The sequence below is a fragment of the Dinoponera quadriceps genome, unplaced genomic scaffold, assembly GCF_001313825.1.
Source record: "Dinoponera quadriceps isolate SergipeBrazil2010 unplaced genomic scaffold, ASM131382v1 scaffold1425, whole genome shotgun sequence".
In the NCBI taxonomy this organism is placed as follows: domain Eukaryota; kingdom Metazoa; phylum Arthropoda; class Insecta; order Hymenoptera; family Formicidae; genus Dinoponera; species Dinoponera quadriceps.
This window is the reverse complement of record NW_014555679.1, coordinates 114,628-125,582: the sequence shown is the minus strand read 5'-3', so window position 1 is coordinate 125,582 and position 10,955 is coordinate 114,628. Positions and strand designations below refer to the sequence as shown.

At 47.0% G+C, this 10,955-nt stretch overlaps 2 protein-coding genes across 3 annotated transcripts in view; one reads left to right on the top strand and one right to left on the bottom strand.

The window, feature by feature from the left end:
* Nucleotides 1-403: 403 nt before the first annotated feature.
* LOC106745150 (G kinase-anchoring protein 1-like) lies at nt 404-2,431 on the bottom strand. Its single transcript, XM_014620469.1, has 6 exons — nt 2,007-2,431; nt 1,777-1,842; nt 1,180-1,444; nt 806-1,063; nt 566-720; nt 404-485 (listed from the first exon to the last, which is right to left on the bottom strand). Exons 1-6 carry the CDS (start codon nt 2,208-2,210, stop codon nt 453-455), a joined length of 981 nt encoding a protein of 326 aa, XP_014475955.1. The 5' UTR covers nt 2,211-2,431; the 3' UTR covers nt 404-452.
* A 179-nt stretch (nt 2,432-2,610) lies between these two features.
* The window catches only part of LOC106745149 (mucin-17-like), a 14,119-nt gene continuing 5,774 nt past the window's right edge, over nt 2,611-10,955 (top strand). Inside the window, exons 1-3 of one of the 2 annotated variants that reach the window (XM_014620467.1) lie at nt 2,611-5,463; nt 5,559-5,635; nt 5,931-10,955. The exon at nt 5,931-10,955 is cut by the window's right edge and continues 2,618 nt beyond it. In XM_014620467.1, coding sequence (XP_014475953.1) covers nt 5,288-5,463; nt 5,559-5,635; nt 5,931-10,955 — 5,278 coding nt within the window. In that variant the 5' untranslated portion in view covers nt 2,611-5,287. The remainder of the gene's footprint in view (nt 5,464-5,558; nt 5,636-5,930) is intronic. The other variant, XM_014620466.1, reaches the window with a different exon arrangement.

Sequence of the window (10,955 nt, the reverse complement as noted above, 5' to 3'; positions counted from 1 at the left end):
TAGATTTTTTTTTTTATTCACGGATGTATGTTGGTACGTAATTCGGAAGATGATACGATGTACATTGTGGAATCCTCCTTTTGGAAGAGCCTTTGCAAATATCGTTTCGGAAATTGTCTCACAAAGTAACCAATATTTTCAAAAATTGATCTAACTTTTTAAGAAAAGAAAACAACTGAGAAATATAAAATACGTGACTTTTTAAATCACTGCAAAATAAAAACATGGAAAGTTGCGTAAGTGCCAATGCACACGACTGATAAAAACTGGTATAGCGACCAATATTTCTTTATCTTAAACCTACACTTAACAAGCAAGTACAAAATATGTTATAAGAGATCGAAATTTCGTTTCACAATCGAGATATTCATTCTCAGACTGCTATTTCTTCGGTGTTATTTTCAATTAAGATTAATAGATCACAATAATACAGTCCTTCGCGAATAAGCGAATTAGGCATTTTCACTGGCCGGCCTCTTCTTGTTCTGAAATGTACAAAATATGCTTAATGCAAAATTACTCGATATATTTAAAAGAAACCGATGAAACTCCGAATCGGTCTTACATTTTGTTTAGATGTCTTCACGTCCGCACTAGATGTACGTGTTTTCGATCTTTCTTGTTCTAACTGAGCATGCAACGAAGTCACCTCGGACGTTAATTCATCTCGGATTTCTTGCAGCTTCGCAACTTCAGCCAATACTGATGCTTTATCTTTCACTAAAAAAATAATTGCGAGTAATAGGTTTACATATGGTAACGTTTTAGCAAGTTTGCGTCCATAGCTACGCCTCGTGATACTCACTTTCGCCGTGTGATAATATTTGATAAAGCTTTTTATTTCTTTCTTTGACCTGTGTTAATTCCTCTTTTAGTGTATGCACCTCTGTTCTCAATTGGCTGATTATTTCGTCTCGCTTCTCAATCTCTACTCTTAATTGCACCGATGTTATGTCGTCGTCGATTTTATTTAATCTGGCCTTCAATATATCCTTCTCTTTCCCCTTTGTTATTTCCTCTTTCGTTTCCTTCTCTACCCTGTCGAAGAATTCTGCGTCTACTTCTGCAAAAATCGCAATGCTTATTAGTGAAACAGCAGTAAACTTTCTCTTATTCTACATATTCAGGTGACAGTTTTCATTAATATTTTCACAGGTTCCAAATTTATTTGAATTATACCTTTTGACTTATTGTCTACAGGATCGGTTGTTAATACTACTACTGGTGTTGCATTTGTTCCTGTGCAATGAGGTGGTTTATGTTTCGACAAGATGCTATTAAACTCTTCTAGGGACATAGTTGCCTTCTTTGACTTTTTACCCAACTTCTTACTCTGTTCCTGTTCCTTCTCCGTCTTCGCCGCGCTGACTAATTCCTCTTCATAAGCCAGCTTTGACAGCAAAATCGCTTGATGTAACTCTTGCTCAAACGTTTCCTCGATAGCCTTAAGGGAATCACGGACGCATTAGCGCTTCATGTGATAACACAAAAGAAATAGACATTGGGTACTGAACATTCTGAACATATATACTGAAATAAAACCTCAAATTTAATATCTATTATCATAAATCTCTCGGGCATTATCAAACAATGCAGAGTATGTTTCTCATTTCATCATAAACTTTATAATAATAATGCTTTCACAGGTACTCAAAAATTTTTTGTTTTTAAATACGCCAAACACCCGATCAATTCAAGCATCCAAAATATTTACTATCAGACAGAAACAGTTTATGGGAAAATTTCCTATAACCCCAAATAAAATTCAATTTTTACCATAGTATCCTTTTGTTTCCATTGTTCCCACTGTTGATCGTCATTATTCGATTTCTTCTTCTTTCCCTAAAAGGACAGAAAGATAGAGACGTACACACAAAGCGTTGCATCTGCGACGCGAGCGAAGACAAATTTGAAACGTTCCGATTTCCCGCCGCGCGGTGTACGCATCCGGCTTGTGACGTTTCGCCGGCTGATCGAAAACAAATATGCAACAATGGACGCTGCACCTTGTTCTGCTTCTTCTTGTTCGCCTGCTGTTGCTGTTGTTGTTGTTGCTGCTGCTGTTGTTGCTGCTGCGGCGCCTTCGGCTTGTCACCTTTGCTTTTCGTATTAGTCTTACTCGCGGTCGCGCTCTTCTGCGTCTTCTTCGGCTTGTAATCGTCGTCTTCGATACTGAGAACGGCGAATCGCGATGGCACAGCAGTCGCCATTTTTCCGTCCGATGGTACAGAAACGCGCGTTGACACTGCGTGACGACACGACGACCGGTACTTCCGGTCTGTTAGCGAGCCTCGGACGCTCCGAAAAAAGTCCCGCAACGCCGAGTCAAACGGGGCCGAACGCGTCGGGTTTCGCGGCAACAACGAGCCAGTTGATGTCGAGGTCGGCCTCGGGACGCGTGACGGCGCATGCGACCGGAAAACGGAGCGATGCCGAAAAAAAGTTGAATGACGCCGTTCGGCGGCGACGGCGGTGTACACACCGGAAGTAAGCAGCGGCGTGAGCGCCGCGCCACGTCGCGGCGGCCAGCGGCGGCTCCCGCGGCGGTCTCGCCTGACGACACAGGCGTGCCAACGGCGGCGCGACGAAAAGAAGCAGCGCGTCGCGACGATTTCGCGCCATCACGCGCGAGGAGGAGAACAATAACAACGTCGTTAATGTCGCGAGGTAAAGAAAAAAGTATGGAAGTCGGCTCCCGTGATAGAAATTCTGTCACATTGGGGAAACGCAACGAAAGATGAGATTTTCGCTGATTATTGACGAAAATCGCGTAGGCTACTTTTTTTTGCTGTCGGGAAGAAGGGCGACGAAGTTTTATGGCGCGAATTTGTCCCACACGAATGTCGATACTCCGCGAAAAGTGTAGATGATCTCGTTGAATATGTATTGTTGAAGTATCGTGTGTACTGTCGAAGATCCCACTCGGTGATCCGAGGATTCTACAGTGTAGAATCGCGTCTACGCTGTAAGATCGCCGGGTCCGGCGGTCCCACGAGCGAGGAACTCGATCTTAAATCGTCGTATTGGTATTAAAAGGGCTTGCAAAAGTCGTCGGCGCTCTCGCGGTGCAACGTGAGTTTCGCGAGAGCGTTAAAATATCGTAACGGAGTTACAAATCGGGAGCGTCCCAGTCAACACTGAGCGTCAATTACATCGCATCTGTGTTATAATTTCACGCTCGACAATGCAATGTTATATTATACCGAATGTTATATAATATTTACACTGTTGAATGCGAAATTATAACGCAGATGTAATGTAACTCGGTGTTGACTGGGATTTTGATACGCTTAACAAACATCTTTATATCGCTAATCCCAATTTTACGTTACTAACCAAAGTCCTCTCTCGTCGAATTAACATTCCTCTTTCCTCCTCCTTCAGAAAATTTCATCTACCTCGAGTCTCGACTTCCAACGGGCGAGGAGAAGCAACGCGAACGGCCAGCTCAGCACGATTGAACCAACTTGTTTGTCCAACTTGCACGTTTTCTTCCACGCGATAAAGAACTGAGAACCCGAACGATTATCAAATTTCGAGCACAAGAAAGAGACGGCGAGAGGAAGATGGTAAAAGTCGCGGAGAGTGCAGGTGAGACGTGAACGCGGCGCGCGGGCCAATCGTCGCGACGAACGTTGGCCAATGAAAATCTCGCGTTTACGGTGCGCGGTGTCGCTCACCTCGCGATGAATCCTCGTATTTCTCGCGTTTCTCCTTCGTTTGACCGGGGAGAAGCTCCGCGGATTTCCCGGATCATCATCCCGGTCGGTGCCGCGTCCGTCGCGAGATAAAAGGAAGGATGCGCGCGCGATGTACATACAGTCGCGCTGTTGGCAGTCCTGCCGCCGGAATATGGCAACACAGAGTAGCGAACAGAGAATTCCACACATCCATCCATCCATCCATACACTGTGCGGTGCCCCGTTGCACGTCGGGTAACCGAACATGTACGTATGTCCTATACGAGCGACGTAGCGTGTTCCGAAGTGTGTCGCGGCGTTTGGCCCAACTCGGTTTCGCTCGGCTCAGCGTGCCTCAAGCTGGCTTGATCTGATTCACGAGCTTGTGATTCTGCTTGGCGATAGCACGCGCGCGAAATCGCGCAGTGGTCGAGGCGTTCTTGGTGGCCTCCTGGTGGTGCGCTCCGAGGCGGGCTAGAAACGAAGCGAGCAGCCGTGAGAAAGAGAGAGAGAGAAAGTGAGTGAGTGAGTGATAGTGTGTGGTAGTGAGAAAGAGAACCGTGGCGAGAGGAGTGATAAGGACAGGCGGAGGGAGAAGAGTGCGCGAGAGCGAGTGAGAGAGAGAGATAGATAGAGAGAGCGCGCGCGCGCTCGCGCCTTCCACCGTTCGCGTTCCTGGGACGCTCGCTGATTCCCTACGCGCCATATACATACTTATGTACATGACTCGTACACACGCACGTATCGTCGCACGAGACTTAACCAGCCGGGCCATTCGAAGCGGATTCGAGGAGGCGCACGTTCTCGGAGGTGGTTCGTGAGCTGCACCGGAGGCGAACGGCTCGCCGCGCGAACCTACGTGGACTAAGATGCCCGACGTAACTGGTATCAACGACGTCAGCAGCATCGAAACAGCCAGTTCTCGTGGACGACTGTGCACCTCTTTTCTCGGGGACACGTTCCGAAACTGCTCACACCGCCTTCAATCACGTCGTTGAAATTGACAACCGAACCCCGTCTCTGAACCGTTGATTTTCCCATGGTTGTTGTGATTGAGCATGCTTGGGATTCCGGAGGAAGGCTCGCTTGAGAGGCAGTCACAGCACAGTGTGCTCTACAGACACAGAGAAACGTTGCGATGAACGTGTGCGGTAACGGTTCTGACGGTGACGTGTATCTTGGAATCGTGCGTTGACTGATGCTTCGTACACGCACGTAGCTTATAGATGTATTTGACGATTCTTGTATCGCTGGGGTAATAAGTTGCTGAGAGGAAGGAAATCGAAATAGTAGTAATAGCAGAATTCACATGTGTTACTGTGCCATCGTGGTGCTGTGACTCTATGTTTGTTTACATGCATCTTACGTCATTGTGAAGACGTTCCTTCTGCATATGAATTATGTGAAATCTTATCTTAAATCTTCACCGACATTATACTGTAACTTTTAAAGATATTCTTTGTCACATAATTGTATACTCTCATACTGATCAGGTAATAGTCTTGGTTCGTACTGCTGACATTTCTCTAAGAATAGACTTAAGAGAAATCTCTCGATATTTACCAATGTTGATTTTATGAGAGGACTAGATTAAATATTCCGCCAAGATGTGTGAGCAAACAGAAATCAACTACCTGGATGGAGATATTGTCTGGGTTAAATTGGGAGCATGCTGGTGGCCTGGACAAGTTATCGGGTTGCATAACTTGCCAGAGGACATACAGATTGAATTCCAAAAGAAACCGTTAATAGCTGCTGTGAAGTTTTTTCAAGAAGAGACCTAGTGAGTTAAAAAGATTTCAACTCCATTATGTAATATCTCTTGGTACTCTTATGTTTATTTAATTATTATGATAATTTTATCAACTTTTCTTTCAGTGAATTTGTGAAAAATTACCAACAGATCTACAAGTACAATTGCACGCTCAAAGATGATTTTATCAGAAAAGGTTTGGGTAAGTAATCATTTTCTTCCTTGGATCTGGTCGGTTGCACCAATGTTATATTTGTTGACCAACAAAGCAAAAGTGACGAGTGAAGCTTTAATTTGAGCTTATTTAATTCAAATCAATTCGAATTAAAATCTTAGGTTTCACTTTTATCTTACACAATAAATTTAAAGTTTTAAGTGTTGCTTAAAACCAAAATAACGTTAGTGTAACCTGACTTTAGATGCTTAATCTTACAAAACAAATCGTTTTTTCGACAGAGTTTACAGTGAATTAATTTTTGTTTTACTTTACTCAATAGATAAATATAGGAGTAAGAGTAAGGATGGCTCCAGTTACATGGACAAATTTCCGGAGGACGTAGAAACGGCGGAGAAGTTAACGGACGGAGACCCCCATATACTGAACCAGGAGAAATTCTGCCCGGAGGAGAAGCCGGACATCTCTGCTCTGTTCGGCGAGAAGAAGATCCCGAAGAAGAAGCGCGATCGCGACGACTTGCACAGGCGAAGCGAAGGTTCGGATATGAGAAAGATCACGCATCCGCGCTTCGTACGGGGGGAGAGCGACCACGAAGTTCGTATTCGCCATCAACCCAGCAGTTTACCGTCGACTCCGATTAGTTCAGGTTCTCCGATATACCCTTGCCACGTTTGTGGCTTCACTTCCTCGCGCGTGAACGTTATCATTTGTCACTTGAAGATTCACCGATCCGGCGACTCGCCGTCGCCGCGCTCGAAGGTTAAAACGTATTCTCAGTCGCACAGTAGATTATCCGACGCAAGTACACCGAAACGCAAATACGCCAGGAAGGATAAGAGTCAGTCGGGTAAGAAGAAGAGCGACGGTGACGTTGAGCCGCGTAAACGAAAGCACGTTAAGCAGAACGAGAAGACCGGTAAGAAGAAGAAGACTGATCCCGAGTTGCGCGAGAAATTATTGGCCGACTGGGACGACGAATCGGACGAAGAAACAAGTATTAATCTAAGTAACTCCCTGAGCAGCAGTATCAGCAGTTCACCCGCAAAAAATCAGCCAAGTGTCAACGTTAATCAGCAAATTAACAAGAACGATGCTACGGATAATAACGAAATCATAGCGGAAGCGGAAAAATTACTTAAGGAAACCGAGGAATTAACGTCGATGCACATGACGCAGGAGTCACTGGATAAAATCCACTCCTTGACGAATTTACGATTGAGTAGTATCGACAAGAAATTCGAGTCTGAGAAGGACCTTAAGACTGGTGCGACGTCCAATGAGTCGTTCAACAAGTCTCCGAGGAAGGATGTTTCGAATTCCGACAGCGACAGTAAAAATGCCGCCGGCAAAGACGACAAGAAATCACGGCTGTCGTGTTTTGATTTTGACGAGGACGACTTGAGCGAACCGTCCCCGCCCGTGCGAAAAATCCCCCGTGTATTCGGTGAGAAGAATTTATCCTTGAAGAAAGAGATTATCAAGGAATTCGAAATGAGTCAAGCTTTGAAAAATGATATGAAGAAGGACGTCGACAAGCCTGAGACACCTGAGTTTACTAAAAATATGGATTTAAAAGCTGACGAGATAATGGAGATAATACAAGGTAGCGATCCTCTACCGCTGAGACAGGAAACCAAAGCGAATGAGAAACCCGACGAAGATGTGCAGAATAAAACGGAGGTCAAGCAACCTGAAAATAAAGTGGAGAAGCCGACTGTGCCATCAGAGAAGAACGATCAACGAAAATCTGACGCCAGCGCTTATGAAACTAAATTGGAAGATACAGAAATACATAGCGAAATGCACAGCGTTGAGAGAGAAAATGATGAGATTAATCATCCTGCGAATGTTAAGGAGAATACTGAAAAGCAAGCTGAGCTACCCACCGCACTTGAAACGCCGGTTAAGGTCAACGAAGCGTCTAGGAGTAAGGACGAGGCGCCTGCGGACGCAGCTAAAGCCAACGACGACCTGTCGTTTCAGTCCGAGAAAACTGATTTGGAAAACATGATTACGGAGTCCAATGAGAACGCATCTAAAGAAGCCGACGATACTCTGTCGGAACGTTTTACCACGGAAACTGAGGACGAGACCGTGTCCGAGTCCGCGGAGACTATGCCCGAGCAAAGCGAGAATTCGGATATCGACGTTGATCAGGATCAAAGCGCTGACGATAGTCTCTTGAGAAGCCGTATCGGTAAGGCGACAATTAAACGAGGAAGAGGACGGCCCCGTAAGAACGCGAAGTCGCCTAGCAGAGGCGGTAGCGTGGACAAAAGTCCGAAGGTGAAGGACAGCAGGGGCAACAAGAGATTCCGCATCAGTGAGCAGATCGAGGTCGAGCGAAAGACTTCGGATTCCGACACGGATCGCTCGTACAGCGGCAGGAAGCGCAAGCCGAACAAGAAATATTTAGAATCCACTGCGTGCGTTCAAGATGCCGACTACAAAGCGATCAGAACCGATGAGAGTCAATCGGAGAGTGACGACAAAATTTCCGAGAGGATCACGAGCAAATCCAGAAGAGGCAGGCGTGCCAGAGCTGTCGGGAGCAAAAGTAGCGAACTCGTCGCTCAGATGAACAAGCAAGAGATAGAGATAGCCGATCAAACGCTAACCGTGGCCGAGAACAACGTCTCGTCGATTGACATGAAACCCGAAGTTCTCGATAGCGACGTCTCCAAAGAGGAGACACTCGCCGAGAAACCCGAGGAAATATCTGAAGAGATAAGGCGCGATGTACCTGAAGAATCGATGAAACCTCTGGACGAAGCAGCTGCTGCGAAAGTTGACGCGGATATACCAGTGGAAAACGTGAAACTACTGATGGTGCTAGAAGCTACGAGCAAAATGGACGAGGTAGAACTTGACGCGGATAAAACTGTCGATAAGTCATTGAATACACTGGAGAAGGAAGATTTTATCAAGCAAAGCAAACATGCTGAAGAGGATGCAAAAGTTGAAGATAAATCACCAGTTGTACAGCATGCTGAAAATAAGCTCGAAATACAGCGGGATTCCCCGAAGAAAAGCGTGGACATATTACCGCCGAAGAAGTCTCAGATCAAAAAGTTTGAAATGTCACAAATAGATTTTTTCGACACAGACGTGATTCCGACTAATAAGACTGTGCAGACTGAGTCTGAGTCAAAAGTCGAACCTGAAGTTGAATCTAAAGTTGAGCTCGATTCCAAGGTCGAGCTTGAATCTAACATCATGCTTGAATCTAAGATCGAGCCTGAATTCAAGATCGAACCTGAATTTAAGGTCGAGCCCGAACTTAAGGCCGAACCTGAATTAAAGGTCGAGCCTGAACCTAAGGTCGAACCTCAGCTTGAACTTAAAAACGACGACGTAGAGAAGATAAATAAAGAAGACGAGATGGAGATAAAACTAACGATGGGCAAGATAACCGATGAAATTGCGAGATCTTTGGACGTCGAGCATGTGGAGGCAATCCCCACAAAGAGTCCTCAGATCGAGTCGCCGAAGAAGTCGCCGAAGAAATCGGACGAGGAGAAAATGCAGCTGGAAGAAGTACTGCGAAAGACGGAGGATGTTGTCCAGTCGGAGTTAAAAACGCCGGAAAAATCGATTCCGGATTCTGAACCGAGCAACACGGAGAACACACCAAAGAGCCCCTCAAAAGTGTTGATTGACCAACCACTGACACCCAAAAGGTCCTCCATACAAACGAGATACAAGGGAAAATTCACTCCGGAGACGGGCACCGGGAAGGGAAAGAAGGACAAGGATTTTTTCTTGGATGACACGAAACCGGCCAATACATTCCAAGAAGCTTTCCTGAAAACTTTACACATAGACAAGAAGAAGCTCGAGGGGCTTGATACGTCCAGGGGGAAGAAAGGGAAGAAGGCTATCAAGAAGAAAGGCGAAGAGATCGATATGAATATCGTTATAACGGCAAGCCCGCAAATAGACGATTCTGAGAAAAACACGCGAGACCCGGCGGAAAACATTCAAACCGGGATGAACGTGTCCGATCTATCGGTCGTGAGTAACTTCGAAAACGTTGGGATGGTCGTTGAGGAGAAGATAGAGATCGACACTCAGATTGGAGAGAACGTGTTCACAGCTACCGATCAGCTTGGAACCTCGCCCGGCGAATTCATCATCGTGACTAAGCACGATCTCCAGCCGCCCGAGAACAATGCGAATATGCTGGACATCAAAAAGGATGAGATCTCGAAAGTGACGCCCGTGCCTACCTCTTCGTTGTCGCCGTCCGACATCAGCGTGCCGGTGAAGAAACGCGAGATGCCGCGTATCATAGAGAACGTGACGTTGACTGAACCGATGCAGATACTGAAAACAAAGTTACTGGACAAAATGCCGCAGAAGGGACTCAAGCATAAGCTCGAGCCGGACGTGTCGAAGAAGGGAGACTCGAGGAGCAGCCCTAAAACCAAGATGATGAAGATAGAGTCTCTGCCGTCGAACAGTAAGATGAAGGGCATCGCTAAGTCGGGTTCGCACATATCTCTGGCCAAGAAGCTTCAAGTACTGAAGACGGAGGAGACGGACGCGCTCTTGGAAGCGCAGAAGGAGAAGCAGAGCTCGCAGAGTCTCGCCGACATGGAACTGGACATCAACTCGATGCCGTTCGTCCTCAGCGATGACGTGTTGACGGCGGAGAGCATCGAACAAATGCCTGTCGTAATCTCTTCCATCATTCCGGCCTCCAGTTCGATACCAGCCACGCTCTCCTTCACCCCGGCCACGCAGATCGTGTCGCCCACCGTGCAGACCGCGCAGTACAAGGTCGCGAACGAGACGACGGCCGAGCCGGCCGTGTCGTCCTCGACGAAGAAGAAGAGCGGCGTGCCGGCGATACTGAAGAACAAGAAGGCGAGGCCGACCATCACGAGCGTGAAAACCCTGGTGCCGCCGCTCACCGGTGGCGTGAAGGGCCTGAAGTTCCAGACCGTTCAGTCGGTGAGCAACACGCCGCCCCTGTTGACGCAAAAGGGCGCCGCTCCGGGCAAGTACGTCGTCGTGCAGACGGCGGGTGGGCAGCAACTGCGCTACAGTGTCCAGGGTAAAGCCGGTATTCAGCAGAAGATCGCCATTCCGACCGGCAAGCCAACTGCCGGCAACGCGCAGGTGGTCCAACAAGGCAGCAAGGTCGTCATACTAACGTCCGCGCAGTCTTGCCAGACCAAGATGGTGCCGTTGAACATTTCCAAGACCTTGAGCGGCAAGATGCAGAGGATCGTGACGAGCAAGGGCCAAGTGTTGTGCCCGATTAGCCCACAGGGTAGCATTATCACCCCCAAGACGATCCTCACGCCGAAGGCGGACGCGGCCGGCTCGTCGACTACGT